Source organism: Apteryx rowi, unplaced genomic scaffold (genome assembly GCF_003343035.1).
Source record: "Apteryx rowi isolate R43461 unplaced genomic scaffold, aptRow1 scaffold_23, whole genome shotgun sequence".
Classification (NCBI taxonomy): Eukaryota; Metazoa; Chordata; class Aves; order Apterygiformes; family Apterygidae; genus Apteryx; species Apteryx rowi.
The window spans coordinates 3,672,424-3,698,499 of record NW_020448641.1 but is presented as its reverse complement, the minus strand read 5'-3'; the positions used below and the strand labels follow the sequence as shown (position 1 = coordinate 3,698,499).

At 36.2% G+C, this 26,076-nt stretch overlaps 2 protein-coding genes across 7 annotated transcripts in view; one reads left to right on the top strand and one right to left on the bottom strand.

Moving 5' to 3' along the window:
* The window catches only part of UROS (uroporphyrinogen III synthase), a 22,781-nt gene extending 6,560 nt beyond the window's left edge, over positions 1-16,221 (bottom strand). For 3 of the 4 annotated variants that reach the window (XM_026065609.1, XM_026065611.1, XM_026065612.1), the window contains exons 1-6: positions 16,157-16,221; positions 9,846-9,935; positions 8,993-9,076; positions 6,962-7,058; positions 4,986-5,060; positions 4,233-4,307 (exon numbers count right to left, since the gene is read on the bottom strand). In XM_026065609.1, coding sequence (XP_025921394.1) covers positions 4,233-4,307; positions 4,986-5,060; positions 6,962-7,058; positions 8,993-9,076; positions 9,846-9,908 — 394 coding nt within the window. In that variant the 5' untranslated portion in view covers positions 9,909-9,935; positions 16,157-16,221. The remainder of the gene's footprint in view (positions 1-4,232; positions 4,308-4,985; positions 5,061-6,961; positions 7,059-8,992; positions 9,077-9,845; positions 9,936-16,156) is intronic. The other variant, XM_026065610.1, reaches the window with a different exon arrangement.
* On the top strand, positions 16,219-26,069 carry BCCIP (BRCA2 and CDKN1A interacting protein). Of its 3 annotated transcripts, none has more exons than XM_026065605.1 (7): positions 16,219-16,356; positions 18,277-18,351; positions 19,019-19,099; positions 19,601-19,699; positions 20,237-20,424; positions 21,806-21,983; positions 25,499-26,069. In XM_026065605.1, the coding sequence occupies exons 1-7, from the start codon at positions 16,234-16,236 to the stop codon at positions 25,667-25,669; spliced, it is 915 nt and encodes a 304-aa protein (XP_025921390.1). In that variant the 5' UTR covers positions 16,219-16,233; the 3' UTR covers positions 25,670-26,069. The 3 variants fall into 3 exon arrangements, with proteins under 3 accessions (XP_025921390.1, XP_025921393.1, XP_025921392.1); XM_026065608.1 differs by lacking the exon at positions 16,219-16,356 and adding an exon at positions 16,552-16,716; XM_026065607.1 differs by lacking the exon at positions 16,219-16,356 and adding an exon at positions 17,283-17,373.
* Positions 26,070-26,076: the final 7 nt, after the last annotated feature.

Below are 26,076 nucleotides of genomic sequence, written 5' to 3'. Positions count from 1 at the left end.
AACACTATTATCTGATAACTTTTTATACAACAACTTTTTGCAGTTATTTTCACTAGTGAAATTAGATCCCCAAATAGTATTGGTCTTAAGTGTATTGTTTAATGCTTATTAAAGTAGAATGTTTTAACYGTTTTGTGTGAAGGCAGTCCTGATGACAAATAAATTAAACTGAAGAAATCATTTTCCTTAATGAAAACTGAAATTCATATTATCAGATACAGCTAGAAACTGTGGAGGATAGGAATACAACAGCAGGCATTTTACTGCATACAGTTTGCCTTTTCTATAAATAACAGAAATACAGAGAAAGTTCCAAAATGAAATACTGTACAGCTGCACTCARCTTTGCATTCATCTTTCAAACAAATGAAAGTTCCTCAGCACCTATTACTTTATTGCTAATTCAGGTATGTTAATGCATATATTGAACTGAAGACCACCAGAAAAAATAAATGCCTTTTTTTAAGCGCTTTTTTAAGTAAGTAGATGCTTGGTTTATAACAGAAAGCATCAGAGATGCCTCTGAGAAAAACTGAATAGCATACTAAAAATCAAATGGAAAGATCTTATTAGGAGTGAACACGGATATATTTGAATATCCAAACAGTACACTAAAGTTTTATGAGGAACCACAGATAATGTTTCTAATAAATTACAGGAAGGAAGAATGAACTTGGGACAGAATGCAAGATATTTTAAAACAATAAGATAAAGGCAAAACCTTTCAACATTAATCCTCCTACAACTCATGGCAGTTAATTGAAATGTCAATGTGATATGTGAAAAGAAACACTAATCCTTTCTGACTTGTGTTTACGAAGCACAGAAGAATAGCTTGATAGCTCTGAACAATACAACAAGCACTGGCCCTAATCATATCCCTTACTTCTGTAACCAACATAAGTGTTACATTCTAATAAAACTAAAAAATATTTGCCTTGAAAAGAAGTTAGTTAAGGAGTTTAGCTAAGGAGTCAATTCCTTTATGTTTCCAATCACTTAATTTGAAGTCAGTACCAAAGATAAAGAAAGAGAAAAACAAAAGAAATATCATTGCTTCAGATTTTATTTTTATTCTGACAATAAATTCTAATGATACAAAAATTCAGCTCTATTTAGAGCTAGTCTTTTCATTTACCTCTTATCATTTTACGAATAAACACAAATAAACATATACAGAAGGGGGAACATGACTTATATTTAATCTGTATTTCAGAGATTATTGCAAACAAATTGATAAATTGAGCATAAATATGCCCGATCCAATAAATCATTGAGTTTGATTATATTTGTATCAACAACAAGCGGTCTCCAGTGACTGACATTCCCTGGTTGGTTATTAGGCTGAAGGGTGCTCAAAAGCAGTCATTTTTGCAGGGATAATACAAGTCTTACAGCTATGTGTTTCTTTAAACAGCCTGCGGGTATGAAACCACCCTCTGCTCAGCACACTCTGTGTAAAATGCTGTAAAGCACGTAACTCCCTCTTTCCCACTGGTGGCTACTGGAAGCTGCTGGTGGCTCTRGACTGAACTCCTCTGCTGTCACCAAAAAGTGCTGTTCCCTGTCTAGCTCCCTCTGCGACTGCCAGCTCCCACCGCCGGAGGAGTGTGCACTCCGGACTGGGAAATCGCTATGGACCAAACCAGGCTGGAAGCGCAAACCAGGGTATGTGCATCGGAAATCCCGGGGCAGGAGAAAGGCAGAGCTGGACTGAGAAAGTAACCAAGAAGAGGTTATGATGCAGTAAATGTGCAAGTCGCTGACTCACCGACAAGGGATTGGAAAGTTTAAAAAAGCCTCTTTATTTTAAACTCAATCTGATGTCTGGTTTCCACTCAGTCCTCTCCACGCCTTATTAAACTTCTGGACTTACACAATAGTGGCACTTCTTTTTCCAGAGGTACTATCGCATCTATTGCAACAGCACAGCCATCTATCTGTGCCAGACAAACTTCTGTTTCTGTAATGCACTACTTTTACGGACAATCAATACAATTCTTAAAGGACATTTTTCTTTAGGYAAGGAAATCTGATAACAGAAAGAGACCTAAAGGTATCCAATTCATTTTTGATCCAGCTCCTGGTACTACATGCATTTTTATTCTTTAGCTATGACCTTAGGTTTTTTTCACTTTAACACAACAGATGAGACTGGTATTTTTCTTGCCTTCGTTCCCAAAAAACACTTACTCTGCAAACTGACAAATATAATTCATGACCAAAAATAGATYTTCTGGCATTAAAGAAAAGATAACAGCTAAAACCTGTCTTTGTTTTGAATTATTTGTTGAAAAGTAGGTATGGGTTATTCTTCACTTATGGCATTTYTGTGTTGAAAAAGATCACCATTTCATTTTTAATTTTCAGAATTTACTATTTCATCTTGTGTTGGCAGCTATCACTTTCAGTAAGAAATATTCCATACAGTTAAAATATTTTATTCGCTAATGGATTACAGAGCACTCTGCCTGTAAACACAAATAACTTACCAACTCCATTCACATTGTTCTTTTACCTATAAATCTCTGCTACTGAGAAGACTTTGCTAATAAACACCTCTCTCATATCTAATGTTGTGCCCAACAGCCAAAAGTAATCTATCAGGGTTCTTGATATCATTTCCACTTCTGTAGCACCTAAGCACCTTAGTCAGGAAAGTGATAAAGTGTAGTCAGCAGCAAGGCTTTTAAATCAGCAGATAAAATAATTCATCCAACATCTAGAATAACTCCACTGACTCTCATCTGGTTCTCTGAATAGGGCTAACCAAAGGTGGACGATTTTCCTTTGACCAGTTGAATAAAATGATTTTCAAAGTGTTGGTCTTCTCTGTTTAATTAGTGCACGAGTCTCTAGATGAACATTTCTCTTTCCCCTTGTAAGTTTGGGGCAGAAAGTCACTCAGCGAAGGACATACCTCTGTATCAGGTACCCTCTAATTTCACTGTGAGGCTTCACCACACAGTTCCCTGCTTTCTTACAACACTGGGGGTGCACCCAAGGTCGGACGAAACTACGGAAGAGAATCTATCACTCAACAGGTCATTGTTGAGATAATAAACCCTAAGGAGTGTTTTTCTTCTGGTATAGAGAGGTTTTTAGCAATGAATTTCAAAGCCTTTTGTGACTAATTCTGTTGACTTATTTTGATAACTCTATCCCCCTGCAGACACCGATACGGACACATTTTGAAGGCACATGCATGTCAGTCATCAATTCCCTGGAACATTACGTACTTCAGAAGCTCTGAAGCCAACCTCATTGCTCTGGCAGTTCCCACCTATGACATTTTTCACCCAAGTTCTATAACGCCAGCTGTACAAATACAGAGTCTCTTTTTCACAGCTTGTACTGATCCATCCACTCCAAAATTAACCAGCCCCTAAGCCTAAAAATGTTTCTTCTTACCACTGGAAATTTTAAATTTCTGATAATGGAGTTGTCAGAGTCCCCATTACTTATGCCTATCATACACAATTCAACAAATCACTGTAAAAAAAGAATTAAGAAGTACATTAGCCAGACTTTTAAAATTAATTCTTCCACTGACAAACGCTAAACTGAATGTGGATATTATGTGGAATATCCAACAATCTGATATACAGTTAGAAACAGCCAATGGATCAGCTTTACAGCTTCAAATATAACAAAATGGTAAACAAAACGTAAGCCATCATTGTTGTAACTATCCCTTTCTCCAATGTTTTCAAAGCCACCCTCCTCTGGTGCTGAAAATTAGACTCCTCTGAAACCACACACACAATCTCAGGAAAAGAGTTCCCCTTATCTACTTTGCATTATGGCATGGGGAAAGATCTCCAGCATCAACTGGTCTGAAGCAAGGAAAGTCAGGTCATTCAAATTCACAGAGAATCACCACACCTATAATTACAATCATTTAAATCTTACTATTAAGCAGCAATTCCCAATCCCTACAGCTCTGACCTTTAAGTAAAAGACACTTTGCCTACTGGATCATATAATATTTTTAATTAACTACTGAGTCTAAGATTTCATGTAAATTAATATTTTGTATAGGTATTTCAAATTAATATTTTTATTGTCTTTGAGAGATATTACAAGCATTCCAAAAAGCTGAATTCAGGGATTCTGCATATAAGATGTATATCATATATGCAGTATGTATATCTCTGCTTCAGTGTACATACTAAGAAATTATTTATAGGGAATTTTGAAATTAATTTAAGTCAAAGATTTTGGATACTTACTCGAGCAAATAAATTCAGCTAATTTTTCAGCATTTCCAGACTTCTCTCCTTGTGGAGCAAGGCCAATTTCTTCCACTGTAACCAAAAGTAGCAAAGAAAAACTTTACTTGAATTTAATAAGAACAATTCAGGTTTACTGTCACAGAAACATGTGAGTTGAAAAAGGAGACCCAACTTCATCCAAGCATAAAAACATTTCTTTAAAGAGCAAAAAATCATAGCACTTAGAAGTAGTAACTTGCTATATAAGATTTGATTTTGGATCTAGAAAGAAAAACACGAGAAGATTATAAAGGAAGAATTCTGGGAATAGCTAAGCTTGTTTCGGAGAGTTTTTAAACTCTCTTTCATACCTAAAGTAAAATACTGAAGGAAGAATGGGCCAATGCACCAAATTTCTTAAAATCAGACAACCATGTTATAATCCTTTTCATCCAATTTMATTTCCAAGATTAGTAAAAAATATATATGCAAACTAAAAACAATTTTTTTTTATTTTTTGACTAAGTTTTTAAATTAAAGCAGTTACTATCACATTACAATAAAATTAATGGAAAAACAACAGCCAGATCCCCAGCTGAAGTAAACACATATACTTCTAGTGTGTATAAAATTGCCTATTTTGAAAATTATCCATTTATAAAACTTACCTGTATTATTTTTCTTAGCACCCTTGAATAGCAACTAACACTCCAGAAATTGTACTGAAAAGACAAATTTATCTAACCTTTTTTTTTTAAAAACCCAGCTTACCTAGAGAAGCTGTAGCTTTTCCTACCACATACGCTGGTTTGGTGTTCCATCTTTGTTTAAGAGATTTGGACCAGGCTGTAAAACATTAAATTAAATTTAAGCATGTGGCAACAAAATATGAATGCTAAATGAGTATTTGAACTTGCTTAAATCTGAAAATACTAATAACTAATACTCCAGTATATGTTTTAGCAAATCTAGATGTATAAATTGAATATTTATTGCATTTTATCATTGTGTAAACAGCAGYCTACAACATGTTTCAAAAAGCTTTATTTGAGTAAACAGTTCCTAGCTGCTTTTGTTAAGTAGCATTTTTAATGCATACTTGCTCTGTGCCAGATCACATGCAACTTGCAATGTTCCGTTATATTTTGGCATTAATTAATAACTCAAAAAACAGCAAACTTGTAGGAAAAGACAGCATATAGTAGAAAGTGATATTTAGACATAGAAACTGGTGAATTTCTTATTGTGCAATATAACTATCCAATATAGATGTAGGTTAAAAATTGAAGACTTTACCAAACAAAGAATAAATATAATCTTCTATGACTACAAATCAAAGGGATAAAATCTGTATTCATGCACTGGAATACTTTATAAAGCAACTCTTATTCTTACACCAGAGAAATTTAGAAACTGATTGTATTTTACATATACACCAAAAATAATTTATCAGCTCAGGAATAAAATGTACCGGAGACCGAAATAGAATTAATAGGAAATAGTTTTCCTCCTCCAGACATTAAGCAAGTTATAGGTTACACTTTTTGGATGTAACTACGTTACCCCTATACCTGAAATCCTAACGGGACAAAATAGATAGATATGTAAGTCTCTTATTGTCCTATCTAAAACCAGTACAGCATAGGACATTGAGTTCATTTCTAGTATTCCTAAAAAAAGGCACTACAACAACAGTAAAAATGATCGGAGGAACAGAAAAATACAAGGAAAAATGGAAAAGGTAAGGACTGATTATTTTTAAAAGGAATCCAAACAGGAACAGGAGATTCATATTATTGACTAAACTATGCATTTCAGCAGCTCCCAAAAGCCCTAGTCAGGATTAGGGATCAATTCTGTATAAAAACACATCGTCTGACCCCAAAACCATAAARGATGCTAATGCTAAATGCTAAAATAAGCTAATAGTCACAGTGTATTTACTGCTTACTCAAGAGTGTAACAGCAAGCATACAGTGTTATTCACTGTGCAATCATTAGTATGACTGCAGCCCGCATATGGAGCAGATAAAATAATGAAAGAAAGTAATTTAAAGGTATATAAATAACCTTATGAATTCAATGCCAGAAGTTATCACTGAGCAAAAGAATTTAGAATAACTTAAAAATATTTGACAGATCATTGGTATGGTAATTTCTATTTAGCATTCTACAGGATKCTTCTTCACAACTAATCTGTTACGTTTTCTTCACTGTCTTTTAGCCAACATTTAATTTACTTGAGAAATTTCATACTCAAGACATAGAGGTCTCTTTTTCAATAAGCCTTCATAATAATTYTATAAGCACAAAAATAGCACTGGTCACTTCCTACAGTACGATCCCTGCCTTTAAGGGGCAAAAATGTTTAGTAAGAAAACTAGGCATTAAAACCAGGTATTAAGAACAGCAATGGATTCCTGAGTTTCTGTTTACAACTCTTTTCAGCATCAGCAAAGATAACGACAATTGATTCATGAGGAGAAAAGCCCACATTAATAATTTGGACCAAAAGCTTTTTCCTGTTATTTCTAACAGTATCAGTGGGGAGACACCAATCCTCAATCCCTTAAAAGCTCAACTTAGCATGAGGAAACTTTGGGCCTTTACGAAGGCAAAAGAACGATGAGATAAAACTTTTTGTGAAAAGGACTATCTCTCCAAATTCCTACTGATGGGAGAGATAAAAAATTAAACTTCCCAAAATTCTGAAATAGAAAGACCCAGAAATATAAATCTGCACTTACCTTCACTTTTACTATTCTCTTTTAAACATATCTTGATGGCTTCTAATGCTCTTGGGCTGGTAAAAACTAGGCCTCCATAACATTCTGGATGAGAGAGCTACTCATCAACAATAAATATAAGAAGAAAATTAAAAAATGAGTACAAAAAATAAATTGGATCAATTCTTTAAAATCTTGTTAAGAATACAAACCCTTCAATAAATATCTAAAACTGAAACAGGCAAGTATTTAAATTGATTACTATCAGTAGCCAGAGTATTTATAAGAGAAATGCGTAACAAATATTGAATTCAGAACACAACTTGCACACACGATATTAATTCTGAAAATCTGTGGAATGGGTAAGGATTAATGACACTGAAATGAGCTGAAGGGTGGGGGAAAAATATACGAGGTACTTCACATTCATGCAAGGGTAATCAACTGTTATTCCAAGCAGTAACTCAGAGGGTCCTGCCCAGACAGCCCCTTGTCTGCTGCCCACAAAAAGAGCAGTTAAGATTACTAACAGGCTCTTAAAGCAGGGGACAAGAAAAATAAAAAAGTTCTTTGATGACTTCTAAATGCAGATTGTGTGACATCCAAACATCCAAAAAATTAAGTTCTATTGGAGATTCTCAATAAAGGGGACCCACTCAGAAAACCTTTTCAACATTTTAAAATGAAGTAAATAGATTTAAGAGTAGAAAAAGAGCAGCAATTACACAATTTTATTCCAAATAACTAGGAGATGCCATACAAAATTTTTGTGCAATGTAAGAGTTAACCTCTGCTAACTTCTATAGTTGCACTACAGTCTTCTTATTTTTTGTTGTTGTGAAAAAAATGCTAAAATACCTGTGATTATCTATGGTTCATAAACCTAACTGGGAATTATATCTGGCCAACTGAACTCTTAAACAAGAATGGACCACATAATTTTTGTAAAATTCTAATTCTGTATTGCCAAGCTTACAGAACAAGTGCACATGAGACAGGGCAGGTAGGAGTGTTTGTTAATCAATCTACCCATCCCACAGTAATTCCTAGAAACACTCGGAAAACACACTGTGCATGCAAAATGAACATTTGGGAAGAGAATTCTTCAGCTTAATACCTGCCTTAAGTGACTAAAATCTCTTCCTTGAACCTGCAGAAGCCTCACACAGATGGGGATAAGATTAAAACCTTTGTTTTCCAAATTTTAAAAGTATTTTAATACAGAAAATCTCTTGCCTATGGTAGAAGGAGTCTCTCTCATCGAGGGCTAAATAACTGTAAAATCTATCAAAATCTGTCACGAGTCTCCTTTCCAAACTTTACTCTTAACACTAACATGTCTCTGCATGAATCCATTCATTAAGTTACAGTAACATAATATGTACAGGAAYGGGATGTTTGTTCCATATTATTTTTCATCTCTTTCAGCCCTGCTGCTGGGCTGAAACTGCCCATTCTACAGTAGACTTGTACATTATAGATGTAAAGTCTGATAATACAGAAGTCTAAAGCCAGCACCAGGGTTAAGAAATACAAAACGGCATAATGCTTCTAAATGATATAACCTGCATTTTAAGAAATTCTCTRTGAAAGAACTACACTCAAAATACACTTTTTGAATGCATGCCTAGGTTTTYATTTCTTTTCCAAGCGTACTTTTATTCATTCTTAGTCAAGGACTTGCACTTTGGAACCTGGCTTCACATTTAGACACATCCAGTAGTATCTGGTTGATGTCTTTATTCAAACTTCTGGAGTAATTTGATTGAGATAAAGGGGCTTTAAAAACAAAGCAAAAAAGCCAAACAAAATCCCAACAAGGACTCCACATTACTAAGTTTTTTAATTAAAAGGTTTGTATTTGTTTTAGGTTTATGGATATAAGAGGACCAGATGCTTGGCCACTGATCTCATAGAAGATTTGTRAATAAACACAGAAAGAGATATTATAAAGGGCAGCAGTATTATTAAAACAAAATAAGACACTGCACCTTGGCAATCATGGCCTAATTTGTGTTAAAAAAGTGACAGCTGAAATAATTTAAATCTCACCTTTTCAAATAAGCTTTCAAGAGATATGAATTCAAATGACAAAACTGGAATCAAAGTTGCTTCAAATCCATACAATCCTAATTCCTGTAGAAAAAGTTTATATATTTGCTGAATACATTTCAAACAATATTTTTTTTCTTTTTAAAATAATGGACTAGGTCGGCACAAATATTTCTTTTTTTTTTTTTCTAAACTAAAATCCAAAGGCATCTTATTTTACTAGTGAAACTAGTTTGTTTTTATTAGTTAATTTAGTATTACTGCATAATGCTGAACAGCAGTGGAACTGAGGTCTTCTGTGTAGCTACTGAATATTTACAGTACAAATCAGCACATAACCCCAAGTGACAAATGATCTCCTAGTCCTAAAAATATTCTTGTACATCTTTTTAATTCTTTAAAGCCAATATAACCACTTTTACAAGTAAGAAATACCCACATGAATAAAGTCAATAGCAGAAGGCACCTCAACAACATGTAACCTATTTTTCACATTAAATTCCTAATAGGATTACTAAAAATTTTTGCAATCCTAATTTTATCTACATGAACATAACCAATATTAACTAAAATGACCTTCTGTCTCAATATCAGTACTTTGCTCAGAGCTATAACTCTGAACTCAGTAAGAATGCCCCATAACTAAAATCATTTCTTCAGTAACAGTCAATTTCTAGCATAACTTTTTCTTAGAAGATATCATAATTTCAGACATGCCCTCCTACTTTAGATTATATAGGTTTTTCACTTGAAACAGTTAAAATCATCTATCTTCCTGAACTGCATGACACTATTATTTAATAGAGAAATGACACAAATGTTTACTTTTCTTTTTTTTTTCAAGTTTACTCACTTTAATATATGGATCTGGTCCTGAATCTTTGTCTTTGGGGTCCTTCAATAACAGAACCTTCATTATTTACCTAAGAATTGCAAAAGAACTCTGAAATACAATAAATGAATTTATCTAAATTAGATCTAGAGGACTTTCTACTGCACAGTGACTTTAATAGCTCAACTTCAAAAGCAACTGGGTTACTAACAGATGCACTGCTCTCTGTACAATGAGTAAGCACTTAACGTACATTCTCTGGGAATGAATATCCACCCTGATAAGACCAACAAATAACATGCTGGTTTTAGATGATACCGCTTAGAAACAACACACAATGAAAGTCATCCAGAAGAATACATTTTAAAGGAAAATGTTTTGCAAAAAAGTAACAACCTCTGCAATGCTCTCACACACAGCAACATAATAAGTCACTATTTATAACTTTTCTGTTCTGTTCCGTTCTATTCTATTCTGTTCTATTCTATTCTATTCTGTTCCATTCTATTCTGTGCTAGTTTCTACCCTGTGCTCATCATAACAGTATGCAAGAGTTTATGTATCAAGTGATATAATTTGATGCTTTTTGGTCTCACCCTTTTAATGGAGGAAAGCATGTGCAAGGCAGTGTTCCAAAATTATTATTTTTTAAATACAGACATATGTATGTAAACATTTATGCATTTAAATATAACATACATAATACTCATATACCTTCTTTGATATATTTATAGTAGACAGGCAAGACTGAAAAAATATATTCTGCCATTAAAACAGAAGATAAGAAGAAAAATGTAAGAAAGTACTCAGTGCCTTAAAAGTTGGCTCTGGTACTGAATTTGAAGACATTTTACAACACATTAGCAAATATAACAAGTATTAAAGTAAACATAAACAAATAGAATAATATAAACAAACATAAATCCGTTCTTTAGCTGCACAATTACTTTAATCATGTGGTTTCCCTTATACATTACATTTCAGCAAATTCATTTAAAAATAAATAATTATGAATATTCAAATGTACAGAACATCTTAAATTTGGTTTATCTGGATGAAATGCATTGCAATCCTCAAAACTTCATCAAAGACAGAAGAAAGTTCAGATAAAAATGTTTTCTTAGAAAAAATTTTCAATAACTTTCTTTAGAGAGAAAAGGCAGCCTTAAACAGTACTGGACAAAACAGGATCTGGAACAAGTAGCAGGAGCGCTGTGTCTTGCATTCTTCTATAGCCAGCACTGTGAAATGAGGGGATGGAAAGGGCACCCCAAGCAATCCATCTCCAGGACCTCAAGATCCAACTGTAATACCATTTTCACGTTGTAGATYTTAAATTCCTTTTTTTTTAATCTAGGTTTTAAAATGTAGTTTCATAGTTGAGGTGTTTAATTTTTGAGCTCTTATCATTAGACATTGAAGTACCGATTTCCACAAGACTTCCAGTACTCAAAATTGATACAAACGGGAACTGTTAGGGCTTTGCAGTTCTGAAAAATCAAGGCCTATGAAGTCTGTGGGACTGACTAAAAGTGCATGTAAAAGTAGAAACAAGGACTTTGTCTAAGGCCATATTCTCAAAAAAAACCCAAACTGATTTCACACTATAGAATCTACTAGAGCAGATCCTCTTGCTTTCAAGAGTTACASTCCCACATATTTTTGCCTATGAGTATCCGGTTGCCAGTAACTTCAGGAAAGCAGGCCTAAGCGACTTCTCTACTAGAGAAAGATTGAACATTAGAAACATCACTGAACGTCATGATCGTCCTGCGCCTACTGTAAAGATTGTGGTTATCGCTCCAAACATAAGATTGTGTTAAGAACTGCATTATACGACTTACTTTGATATTTCAGGTTTTCATGGAGGAAAAATATACCTAGAAACACTTTTGTGATTAATAGAAACAGACAGCACATATGTTTGTAACTTACAACAGTAAATCTTCCTGACAAGTAAAGAATGCTGTTAGGATTTCTCAGTCACTTTGACATTGTAACTGTCTTTACTGTAAAAATCCAATATTCTTGTAAAAATAGTTTGGCTCACACTTTTTCATAACCTACCACCCCTTCCTGTTTCCAAAACATATATTGCTAAGTATATAGTTTATGTAGCAGATGCAATATATATGACAACAGATAAATGACAGGTTTTTAGATGGAACTATAATGGTTAGCAACACTATGAAGTCAACAAAATATAAATGTCAGGAGAAAAACAAAATCCTTCCAAACTGTATAACACAAGTTAATAATTCTTCTTAGCAACAGCAATTTCCCAAAGTATTGTACTAAACCCTCCAAATGACATGACAGAGTTAATTCAAGTACACTTGGGGAAACGGGAATTCTAATTAATTTCTTTAGGTAGTTAGAACTGAATTAACTTCCCATCTTATGCCTTATTACTGTGTCAAGTAATGAATAAGAAGAAGAAATGGGTAAACATCCATGCTTAACAAGGTGACTTATAATTACCAAATTAATTCTTTTGTTTGGATCTTGCATGCAAAATATATGCTGAAACCAAAAAATAATTACAGTCATAAAATATCATGAACTACTGCAAGATGCAATTATCTAGATGTCCATTTTACAAGGAAATCATACAAGCTGTATTTTGGACTTAGCCATCTGGCTTACTTGTAGAAAGAGTAAGTCTGCACAGCCCTGGCACTCTCAAAAGCCACTGGCTTATTTTCAATTCTGCCAGAAGGAATCTAGTTTATTGACTTCAAAAAGGCACTGCAAGTGTCCAACAGAAAACAGAATTTGGTCTAGGGAATCTGTAAGCTTGTACATTCAGGAATAACATTTATTTTGTCCTGCAGGTATCCTTCAAGAGCTTTCGGTATTACTGCTGTTCCAAAAATTAGTTTCCTTTTCAGCACCTGCAAATCTCTCAGACCATTGTGYCCTTTTTCTCTACAGAGTTCAGGCAGGTTTACGTAGTAGATTTGGTGACAAGAGTGACCTAACAGAAGCTGGTGGAATATTCTCCTTTCCAAATGCCTGGTTGTCATACACACGCCAGACCTCACACCACTGTGGCTGCACCCCATCCAAACCCTCTTCCTTAGCAGCTGTGCCCCGCCACTGCTGACACATCACTGCGAATCCCGGCAGAACGCCATCCGAACAGCCGGGCAGGACAGCAGGCAGACAAGATCCCAAACAGAGACAAACACACACGAACACAACACTCTCAAACCAGAAGTACGCCAAGGCACATTCCTAGGGTGAAGAAGTTAAACTCAGTATGGAGCGTTATGAACTGGATTTTTTGCAGGCAAAAACAAACACACAAGTTTTTACGAACTGCTGCAATGATGTGGGGGTCCCACTGCACTGGGCATTTTCAGAGAAATACAGTAGTTTTAATGGTTTACTTGTGTCCCTGAGACTTTACTAAGGAATGCCCTGCAAATGGCTAACATACATTTTCCAAACAGTTGGAGTCCTGCTAAATAGGCTTAAAGAGTCAAGAACGCTGACAAACATTTCTGTTGAATCAAAGAGCATTAAGAGAAAGTGTATAAAATTATACGTGCAGCATCTTCAGTAATATCTGATGTACTCTCATGTAAGTACTTACAATACTAAGATCCCTATATATTTTCTCAAGAGAGGTATGCGCAAACTTCTAAACAACTGTAAAAAAAGTTTCTATCTAGAACAATCAATGGATTTAGCAGAGTCCAGCAGCACTGCTCAATCGACATATGGAAATGGGAAAGTGCATGAACAACCTTAATAAGTTTCTCCCTGCCAAGCTTTCATTCATAGGATAATTTGGCCTCTCACTTTTGCCTCATTGAACAAGCCTATTGTACCTGTGTTCCAAAGTAACAATGCTACAAAGATTGCTCTTCAAACATTAAGAAAATAACATTTAAAACCCATTTTGCTTGCAAACAGCTACTAAGAGGACAGCAGATTTTCTACCCTGAACACACACACAGATGAAAAAATACTTGAAAAAATACTTATATTAGTCACTCTGAGGTTATGGAAACATCCAGTTAGCTCTGATCAGCAAACTGCAAGTGACTGGAGTTTCTGAGGCATCACATTGTGACTGAAGGATAAACTTAGCTTGGGGCTATTTTTCCGAGTCAATATGACTTAATTTAGGAGAGGGGTAAATTTGGGTCACATTATATGTTCAGAGCAATATTATGCATACAGAAATGCTTCACATTCACAGCATTAAACAGTAAAATTTAACATCCTTATGTCTTCAATTAAAATATAAAGCTGATTATAATGCAATCTCTAGGTCCCTGATATTACAAATGAGCAATAATCTCTCATATTAAAAGCAGTTTAGCAAAATCTTTATGTATCATTGTACAGAAAGTACATCTCTGCAAGTCAATTAACTTTCATGTGAAAAGCTGTCCCCAAACTAATTGTGAACTATCTGTACACAGGACAGCTTCTAAAAAGAACTAAATGGGTCATTTCATTTCTTGCTCCTAAGTCACACTGACAGCTGTAAAATATATTAACCTTTTCTAATATTACTTGGATGATAAGCAATTGTATATGGGTCACACAATAACGTTTGATTGCCAAGTGTAAAGGGAATTGTCTGTTCTATCATAAACTTAAAAGGAGATGAATTATTAGAAACTGTATGCGAGATATGTTAAAAAAAAAATTTTAAATCCTTGGGCTAGGGTTTTTGATACTAAGGATTTCTTATCAATATTCTTTTACTATGATTAGATGGGTTTAATAACCAGAGAAGGAAAAAAAGCCCATCTATTTGCTGTTATAAAGTACGGTTCAAAAATCCACCGAATTCATATGTCACATAATATATACGTCATCAAATAACAAGCAAGGTTTTGAGAGTAATTCCTGCTACTCAGGTGTCCGTGTCACAAAAAACAACTCCTAAACTGAGGCCCTGATATAGCTATCCAGCGGAGAAGCAAAGGCCTCACGTAAAGTCTACTTCATGGATTTTTATCAGAAGTAATGTTAGTAAGAAGCGTGATTCTTGACCAATATAGCTGCAACTAAAAAATGGAAAACTGTTATGCAGATACACATTACATCCTCATGGAAGCGGTTTTACTATAGCAGTAAAAGTCTTTGTCAATCCACTTTTCTCTACACTGAGAGCTTTCCCTGTGTATCAGTATTCATATTTAGGCAATCACGTAAGCACTCCTACAGCAGACACGGCTCTCAAAAATAAAAATAAATAAATATGAACACGTTTATTACTTTAAAGGGACATAACAAATTCAAAGTATTAAAATCTTTGGATTGTATTTATAAAGCCCAAATTATATCTAAGACCCTATGCCTGGAATTTCTCCTGGTTGGCAACAGTAAATGCCCAATTCTCTTCTTCGAATGACTTCAGAACTACCTCCTTTTCTTCACTAACTAGACACGGAGATTTAAATGGAAAGTCATCTGCATCAGTAAGGCTCAAGCATTAATGGTCACTCCTTGTACTTTTAGTGCTTATGATTTTTTAGCAGATTTTCCTGACAAATATTTTTGTAAAGAAACGTGCTTACCTTGTTCTTACTGCAATCTGACTTATTGACCTTTTGTGTTTATTTACACAGAATTATCTATAATTAGCCTACGGAGTGAACTTTCTTTACAGTAAGCAGTCACTTGATTTTTTAAATTTTGCTTTCAGTAATTTCTGACTAATGCCTCAGATGCTCAAAATAGGGTGTTTTTTGGCTCCTGTGCTGCCTTTTTTTGCTCCATTTGCCTTAATTTTCACCAGAATAACTGTTATGTTCAACATAACTACACCAAGAACTGAGGTGGCGAAACTGGAAGAAAGGTACTGGTATTTATTTGATGCGGGAATTATTTATTTTTTAATAAAAGATGCTTCAGCACAGCTGAGAGAGCTACAACACGCTTGAGAAAGCACAGAAGAGAGTCTTCCGTATATCCTTTAAAGCGTATTTTGACCCACGGCAGGGCCCAGATGACTCTCTGGGGAAACTGTATTTCTTTTAAGACTGGTCGCGTTTAGGGAAGAGAGATTCCTTTTTTTTTTCTTTTTTTTTTTGGTCTTTTCCGAAGGAAAGGCGGAGGAAGACACATGCAGCCCTGCAGCGGCAGAAAATGGCGGCGCAGGCGGCGCCACCCCTCCCCACACGCCAACGGTCGGCGCGGGGCCGCCGCGCTCGGCCGCACGTCGGCGTGAATCACCGGGAGCAGGCCCGGGCTGGCCCCGGCCGCGGCCCTAGCCCGCTTCCCCACGCCCCCCCGTCCGGCAGCAGAGCCCTCCCCCGCGCCCCAGCTCCGCCGGGAGCAGCCGCGCTGCCCCCGCCGCCGCTCACCTGCGCGCAGGGCCGCCGCCCGGGCCCGCGTGGCTGCGTGGCCTTCCGGGCCCGCGGCGCCTGCGCGCCGCCGCAGCATGGCTACGCGGGCCAAGCGGCGCCCGCCGCCCGAGCCGCCCGCCGCGGAGTCGGGCTCGGAGTCGGGCTCGGAGGCGGCGTCGGGCGACTCGGACTCGGGGGAGGACGAGAGGATCGATGAGGTGACGGCGGGGGGGGAGCGCGGCCGCGCGGGAGGCGCCGGCGCGGGGCTGCTCGGCCCTTCTCCGCGGCCCGGCCGGCGCCTCCGTCCCGGCGCGTGGGGCCGGGAGCAGCACGGGGCCCTTCCTGGCCCTGGCCCGGCGTTTTGTGCCGTAACGTCGCCGYGTCCTGCCGGCCGCCCTCCTCGTGTGCTGCTCTGTCCTGTTGCCTCCTAGTTCTTCGGCTTGTTAACAGCCTGTGTTTGCACTTGGCCTTTCCCCAGAGCATCGGGGTGTTTGGGCTTTYTCAGGCGAAATCCTCAAATTTTCAGCGTAACTCTCTTTATTTTGATGCAGCACAGCATGAGTTTAATAAAACTAAAGGTAAAGGAAAGCTGTGTAATATAAGAATRCAGCAATATTGTCTGTGCCTGATTCACTAGAATTAAAATAGCTTGTAAAGCTCTAGTAAAAAAAAAAAAGGGCTAAAAATCACGCAGAAGTGATAGTGCCAGCTTGAAGTTACGGGCAACAGGTTTTTATTCACCCGCTAAAGGGGGCGTGAGCAGGAGAGTTCCTGTGTTGAGGCCACAGTGCGAAACAGGACAGGGCCTACCTTCGGACCGTGGTTTTCAGTTCCTGTATTAAAGCATATGTAACATACTAACATGTGTGGGGGTAGTTTGTAATATGGTACATACTCAGTTAATTCTTGCCAAGAGTTGTTTTTTTTTTTAAATTATTTTCCTCTTTTTTCATGTTGGAATCTCTGAAACTTTTTTTTACAGACTTAGCCCTTGCGTGTAAGCTGCCCACATGAATTCTCATATGGGGCTAGAGGCAATCACTTAAAAATACTGCTTTCAACACAGAAGAGTCCCTTTAATTTTCTTTATGAATACGAGAAAGAAAGATCAATGAGGAAAAAAMCCCAAATCTCAAGGAAATCAAACGTTAGCTTATGCAGCTGGACAGATATGAAAGCATGTCATTATGAAACTCCCCATGATGGGGAGGTCCTTCTTTCTAGGGTGTGAAAAGGTATCAGCACTCAGACCACTGTTAGCTGCGTTTGGTTCAGAGTTTACTGTCTTAATCATTCAGTGGGATCCTTGAATTTTAGAACAGTCAAAAAGTTCCTGAAGGTCAAGCAGAAATGCTGTATACACCAAAGATAAAATCTTTCTTCCTACATAGGGAGCTTCTCAAGTAAATACTGTGCTCACCTTAAGAAAGTCACTTTTTCTTTTAACCTCTTTATAGAACTTTCTTGCCCAAACCCGCCCAAAACAACAGTTAATGGCGAAGTAAATTGGGCTGGGATGATCTCAAAAGGGGGTTTGGGGGAAAATAGGCAGGCAATTTTGATAGCCAGTACTGCTAGCCCAGAACACCAGCAAAAATGTTTGGCAGGTGCACAGCGTTTGTTCTGGAAGGGGTTACAGTTCACRCTGGGTCTCATTGTGTGCTACTAAACAGACTTCTAGAATGGGTTCAGTGATACCATTAGCATTTGAGGAAAAAGCAGCATAAGTATGTTTTTGGATGTTATAATTTAAATTAGTTTGCAACAAACTTTATTTTCAGCCAGGGCATTACACTCCACTCTGCATAGGTCAAGCCCCTGTACAGGAAGTGTCTGTGTGGCTATAGTAAACACAACTGTGTACTTGTGGATTGCGGGAACAAAGGATTAATGATTTGTTCGTAACAAATCATTTGCAAGTTAGTTTTAAAAAGTTTCTTTGACAGAAGTTCTCTAAAGTTTACAGAAGAAATAATAAAAACTGTAACAATTGCTGGTGTTACTGAAAGATGGAAATAAGATTTGTTTCTGATGTTGAGCATTGTTTGTCTTTATTATGTTTCATATAGTATAACTTCATTTTGATACAGGTTCTTGCCAAGCGTGTGCTTGATATTCTGTATTTTGCTTGTTCATAGGAAGTGAATATTGAATTTGAAGCACATTCAATATCAGACAATGATTACAATGGAATAAAGAAATTACTTCAACAGGTACTTTGACTTTTTGTGAACTTGGTTGGTACCATTTAGTGAGTTATGCAAAGTCATCAGTTCACATTATCTGTATTATTGATTCATAGTTTTACAGTGCTTCAGCTTGTGAAGACACATAATTACAGCCACCATGAGCATTTGAATAAATGTGCCTCCTAAACCATGGTTTTGGAAACACTAACCCTGAACTGTAGGGTTGTTCTTCCACAGTATGTTATCATTTTCCATCTCCATTGTGTTAGTTTCTGCCTAGAAAACCTAGTTCAATGTTAATCGGCTTCTTAGAGGGTTTTTTTTGTAAGTTGCAACTCTAAAAAACAGACAAACAAATAACATGTTCATTCAGTCTTCTGTTGGCTGTTTTTGTTCCTGTGAATTTATTCTCAGATAGCATTCAGATCATGCCAAACTTAAAAGGGTAAGAGAGATGCAGAGTGTCAGCTTGTGGAGGGTCAAGTAGCAAGCACTTCAGCTGCCTATTTTTACTATTTAGAGTATTAAATTGAAGGATGTTAAATACAAATACTAAATTGAAATTAAAAATGGTACAGAACATTGAATAACAATTTAGAGAAATTACTGAATTCTAGTTCTCTTAAGTGGTCACAATATAAAGAAGGTTTAGACCTATACTATTCTGTAATACTTGTTTTTTATTTTCCAGTTGTTTCTAAAAGCTCCTGTTAACACTGCTGAATTAACTGATACGTTAATACAACAAAATCATATTGGAAGCACTATCAAGGTAGGAAAACTAAGTCTATTTTGAAAACGAAGTGCAATACTTTTTATGTTGAAATAAGACTTGCAGCAGAAGTAGTTCATTGCTGGGGTTTTCTTGAGCTTTTCCTTTCCCCTTCTGGCAAAACTCTATTGCTCTATGGTTTTTAAGACTTCTCAGGYTTGCTTCACTATATTAGAAGCTGAAGAAAATTGATTTTGCTTAAGATATGGCCATCCCTTGTACTAAGATGCTCCTTTCTAAATGTGAGCTATCAAATTTTCGTGCCTTAAAGTAGATCCTGATGTAGAAGATAATGATATGGCTCTCTGTAAAAGTGGCTCTAAATACACCAAGACATTCAGTGATGTGGCACTTTCGTAACCTTAACCAGAATTTGTAGGTTGTGTGTTTGTACAGATTGCCTAGATGCTCATCGTCTTCTGGAGAGAAAAAACATTTTTTGCTAGAAGGAGGGGAAGTAGAATGTCAATGTGAGTTGTTGCTTTTTCTCTTATTAAATAGCAAGCCGAAGTCCAAGAAGACAGTGGTGGTGATGATGATGATGATGATGAAGATGAAGTCTTTGGTTTTATAAGCCTCTTAAACTTAACTGAAAGGAAGGTTGGTATTCCTCATTAACTTCTCGACAGTAATAAGTGAGACTACGTTCTGCTCTTCTGCCTTGTATAACCGGTCTTAACGTCAGGACCAGGAATCTGAATCCCACCGTAGAGGGCTGTGGTCTTAAAAGTTCCACGTCACTTTTGGATCTAGTCCTGTGTAACTTACTGAAGGTCAAACATAAAGCTAACAGTGGAATAGAGAATTAAAACTAGGTCTAACAAGTAGTGCCAGAGTGACTGACAATTCTAGCATCTTGTATTTCTTTACTTTCATCCTTCGTAGCTTTTGAATTTTGCTGTTAAGCGCACTGGAGTTGTAGTTCATAGCTGCATTCCTGTCAGTTAAGAACCTTTGTTTGCCCTCCGCTTCAGGGTTGGTAAATAATAATTTCAGAGAAGTTGTACAGTGCTTTAGAGACCACTTAAGGAAATTGCCCGTAGGCTTGTTGAGTATTCCCTTGAAGTTCACTTTTGAAGGTTTTCTTGTGTAAATAATTGTTCTGTAATGTAAAGAAAATATACCCTTTGGTTCCAGGGTACGCAATGCGCTGAACAAATCAAAGAGCTGATTTTAAGTCGGTGTGAGAAGAACTGTGAACAGCGTGTAGTTGAACAACTGGATAAGATCCTAAATGACAATACTAAGCCTGTGGGTCTCCTACTAAGTGAGAGATTTATTAATGTACCACCGCAAATTGCTTTGCCCATGCATCAGCAGCTTCAGTAAGTCTTTCTGACATGATGTTGAACAGTAATTTTTTCTTCATATTTCTTCAGAAATTTTATTTAAATAAAAGTGCATGAAGAAAGTAATACTATAGACTGAAGACATGAAAAAATTGTTTTCATCTCATGTAAGGTCTTTGGTATTTATTGGTTAATTTTAAAATATTTTTGAAGTTGTTAGGCTTTTCAAACTCTTTATACTTTAAGACAGAACAAATAACTTAAAATTATGTACTGTGTTATTAAAGGAATAACTATGTTTATTTTAGTTTATTTTCATATTGATGTAGGAAAATTTAAAATAACTTTTTATAGCATGCTGGTAATGAACGACTTGAATATTTCTGCTCGTGTGTTAATGCCTGGTTCTGAAATGAAAGATTTGACTTAAGGGGTGGACTTCTAAGGTGGATGGGCTCGGACTTATGGAAACCATTTGCAGCATTTTTAATTGCGTTTCAGATAAATGAGTGAAGCAGGCTAAGTGCTGCTTAATCTGGAATTCTGTATTGATTCATGGGTTTACATCCTAGACTGGGTTGACAGTAAGTAAATTAATCTGCTGGGATGCAGTGCTGTATGGTTTCACTGCCACRTTGAGAACCAGGACATTGTATTGCATAGGGAACTCTAGCAGTCAAAGGAAGGATCTTTTTCTTGTATGGGGTGGGATTAGAAGTCAGATATCATTGAATGCTGTCACCTCACTCACCTGCTCATTTAAACAATAACATAGATCTTTAAGGAAATACTACTGTGATATCAAAGAAAACATATAGATGGTTGGTCAGTAAGATTTTTTTGGCTTTCTTTGGGTTTTTTTTGTTTGTGCTTTTGGTTTTTTGTTTTGTTTTGCTTTTTTGAAGAAAGAAATAAGATGCTTGAAGTCCAGGCTTTAAGATTTACCATCAGTATAGCATATGTCACAACTCAAAATCAGGTCTCAGCCTTAAAGGTCTTAGAGTGTTGCAGTGATAATATGTTTAACTTGAGGATGGGTAAGAGTATCTTCTGGCTTTTCAGTGATCACTCCTCATGGAAGCGATCATGTGATGTTTTTCCAGGAGAGCTGCACTTGGCATCCTTTTACAGACTCTTTGCTGTAAAGAAGATTCTGGAAAGAGCAATAGTAAAAGAAATGCAATGGGGGAGAAGAAGGCATCTATATTTTTAATGTTTAAAGTATAAGTATCATGGTTAAGTACTAGGAATACATATGCAAAGCTTTTTTTTTGAGGTACTAGTAAAAGAATAGGGTGCAGTACAAATATCCTTTATATATGCTTTATATATATCCTTTATGTGATACTATACATTATGAGGTTTACTTTTAAACTTGAGGAAGGTTTAAATTGTATATGTAAACGTTTGTCTTTAGGAAAGAGTTGACTGATGCACAGAGAACAAATAAACCTTGTGGAAAGTGCCACTACTATCTTCTTATCAGCAAGACCTTTACAGAAGCCACAAAGAGCAATTCTAAGAGAAGAGAAGGGAGAAGTCAGCAAAAGGAGGAATTAATGTTTGCAAATGCAGAAGAAGAATTCTTTTATGAGGTAACACACTTGATGCTGAGAATTCAAAATATTTACTTTTCTTTACAGCATCAGCAAAAAAAGATGTTTCTCCTTAACTTTAAGAGAAACTCTTAAAAGATGGTTACATATCTTTTAAATTAAATCCCAATAGTATTGAGAGATGAGCAAGCAAACTGTTTTTGTTTATTGAAGACAACACTTTTTGTCTTTAGAGGACCACTGAAAGGTGCTCTCAGTAAGCACAAATTATTAAATTAACTCTCTGTTTTGGCATTAATTTACCAGTGTGCTATTTGTATGAGGTCACAGTTAGCATGCCTGTTAGAGTACTGTTGCCTRGGCTCTGCCTGTGGCAGCATTGCTGCCTGACAGGTTCCCCAATGCTCTGAGAATAATGGGAAACTTCCTAAGATACTGGAAGTAGGCAGAGACTTCAGAGGAAAGATCAGGTGTAATTTTCAGTGTGTCTTGGCCTCAGAAAATTAGCAGACTTCCATCTCTTTTGCTTGCTCATGTAGCAATGCTGAAGAGATCGAATTGAATGTAAAAGCTGTCAGTCTTTTTGAAATTCTGTGAATGAAACTTCTACGTTTTTACGACGACCAGATGATAAAAAGTCTGCATATTTAGCAGCGTGTCCCAGCCCTTCTGAGTGCTTCCTTATAAAGGTTTAAAATTCCTATTTAGTTTGAGAAACAGAGCAATAGTTACCTTTAACCTGAATAATAAGATGTGAAAGACTTGTTAAATTGCTATGTCAGCTGAATAGACGAGATGGACTGTAGGTATGTGAATTGTGGGTATTACATATTAGTTTAAATATCTTTCAGTAACGTTCAAATTGACATGATTTACATCACAAGTGGGATTAAAGAATAGCAACTCAAACAATAGATAGTAGCTTGTAAGGGTGCTGTAACTTAATCACATGCCACTGCTTTAAGCACTTAGAATAAGGATTCAAAAAACTGCAGAGGAATCTTTGTTTTTGTAGTCTCAATCAGAATCTGCAGTGCATGCTAATACTTAAATGAACAGATCTCTTTTCCTTCCCCCTGTGTAGTTGGAYTGCTGTCACAAAAACAGATGTTGAGGCTTTATTCAAAATTTGGTAATGCAATTGAGTGTATTGCTCTGAGAATTCTTCCCAAGAAACTTAACAGATGCAAAGCTCTACATCTGTGCTGTTGTTGGTATTGTGTGGAAAACTGTCTTATCCATTTCATTTTTGCATACCTGTTATTTTCTAAAACTATTCAGACTAAATTCTCTGAAGATCCAAACAAGCAGTTATCACCACCTCACTTTTTTTTTTTTCCCCTGTATTCTACTCAGAACAAGTATATCAATAAAAAGTGCTGAAATACTGAGATGAAAATATTGCTTCTAATTTCCTAAGGGAACCTATATACACAATTCAGCTGGTCCCAAGCCAAATCGAGAGGGGAGGATGCAGGAAATTAAATTAAAAATGTAATTTGAAATACATAGAATTTTTCCAGTGTTCTTTATTCTTTCAAAGCTTTAAAAATATTATTCCACAATATTATTACTGTGTCAAGAGCCCATTATTTTTCATTTCTGGCATATCCTGCCTACAGGATAAAGTATTTTCACATGCATCATATGGTTAATGGCAAGGGTTCCTCTATGTAATCGTTCGTGACATTCTTTGTTAGAGGCTACGATAAGCCTATGATTTTATTTCCTAGGAAGAAGAAAAATGTAAGTGGATGCATTCATTTTTAGCTATAGGGAATACTGCTTTAGCCTTTATTCAGTAATGAGTTTGGGATTTTCTTATTTCTGTCACAGCAGCTTTAGCACCTGAGTTTGAACTCTGTGTAAACGTGTTATTGAAAAATTGGAGGAGAGAAGCTTTTGGTGACCCTGTCCCCACGGATATTACGTTCTAGAAGACCTATTTTGTATTTAYCTCTGTTTTGTTGTTTTGAATGGCGTTTTAAGGACTAATTGTGTGTTTTTTATGTAAATTGTAATAATTTTCAACTCAAGTGGATAGATTCAAACTGAATATGCTTTTCTTTTTAGCAGTCTTTCTAGTATTTTTAACAAACTCATTTTAAACATTATGGAGGATATTAGATTAAGTGGGTCCGTGTACTTAATAATGTATATGTGCTAAATAAATTAGTGCTGGAGTGTATATCCTTCCCTGATCACACATAATGTTAATTAGAGTGCCGTAAAATGGTATTAAATGCAGTGAGGCAGACACTTAGAGCCAAATAAAACAGAAAGATGTCAGATTACTGTGCTTTACTCTGCTCCTTAAAATGTTATTGAGTGAGCAGAAGAAAAGCTCTATTATAACCAGACTTGGAATTGATTAAAGGTTTAGGGCCTCCATTCCTCAAACTGTTTGTTCTTGAACAAAGCTGCTCAATTAATTTGATAGTTCTTCCAAAATTCAATTTACAGCCTTGAGATACTGTTAGTAAGTAGCAAACCTACAGGGAGACTGGAACTTAACTTTCCTTGCAAAGGGAAGAGGTTAGATTAGTTTTTCTACTTAGGAGTTCAGCTCATACTTCTTAAATCAACTGGTGYGAGAACTAGAAAGATTAGTTGGGTAAGTTTTTCCTACCCACTAGGCATTTTGGCTGGGAAAGCTAGTAAAAAGAGACTATTCTATATGTAGTACATTTCACAGCAAAGATAAATAGTAAACATTATGGAAACCAACTAGCTTGAAGAAGCATCCTTTGTAAATATGCCTTTCAATAGCCCCTGCCGTTCAGAGACTTTCTAAGAACTTTTTGAAATTCTGCTCAAGATTCTCATTAGTGCACATCCCTTTGCTTTATCCAGAGCGCTAATATTTAAAATTCCTACTGGCAATTTGAGAGAGGAAATTACTACATATTTTTACAGATAAGTTAATTTTTAAAACTCTGAGCTGTTTTAGAGTAGGCCATGACAGCGGCAGAGCATACTCTGTCCTCTGCAGGCCTTCCATACAATACCCACACCAAACTATCATCTTTATTGCAAGCCCTATTCTATCKGCAGACTCTCGCTGTTCCTCTTATCCAGGTTTAGGCTGATCTACTAATTCTCAGACTTAGAGCTAGTGGTTTACTCTTGAATAAGAGTCTAATATTCCTGTTTTTGTCCAAGGGGTCCTGCTGGTTGGCACAATAGCTTCTAAGGGCCTGCGTTTCTTGCTGTGATAGCAGGGAATGAGTTACTGTTTTAAAACATGTGAAATTTGCGTGGTAAGCAAGTAAAGGGGGTATTGATTTTTCTTCCTTGTTTTTTATTCTGATTTCTTGAAACTCTGATGATGTTTGTTTCAGAATGAATTATATAAATTCTGTAAAAAGTAAATAGATTAAACTCGGTAGTGAATTATGTTTTAGGTTGTTTTGGTGGACCTATTGAAAGGGAAGAAAAGAGGTTTTATTTTGTAATATGCATGTGCATGATAAGGTCATCATTCTACTTTGTTAGGATGATATATTATCATCGTGCTAATTAAAAAATTAATCTTAATGCATTTATTTTCTTAGAAAGCTCTTCTGAAGTTCAACTATTCTGTGCAAGAGGAGAGTGACACCTGTTTGGGCGGCAGATGGTCCTTTGACGATGTACCAATGAAACCTTTGCGGACTGTTATGATAATTCCAGCTGATGGGATTAATGCAATTATGGATAAACTCAAAGACTATCTCTCACTCTAACTTTTCCCATGAATGCAGTTTTTTATAAAGYAGTCATGCAGAACGATGACTTCCCAGTAGTTTCAGAAGACTACTGTTGAGTTCATGGTTTTGCACTGTTCAGATGTTTCCTCTGTACACTTAGAAGAAAAGTATGTGGTACAACTTTCAATACCGATCAAATTAATATTTTAAAATATTATATCATTAAACATTCAATAAGGATGCAATGTTACAAGGAAACTTCAAGAACTGCTCAATGTTTTTTAACAAAATCTACATCATATGTTGTCATGTTAGCAAACAATTCATATAACTCTTCTTATTAAGAAAAGTACTTTTGCTATGTGAATTTTTTCTCCTGTTAAATGCATTTATGCCAAAAGTTCAAAATAATTACATGAGTTAAATTTGGGATGTATATGGTG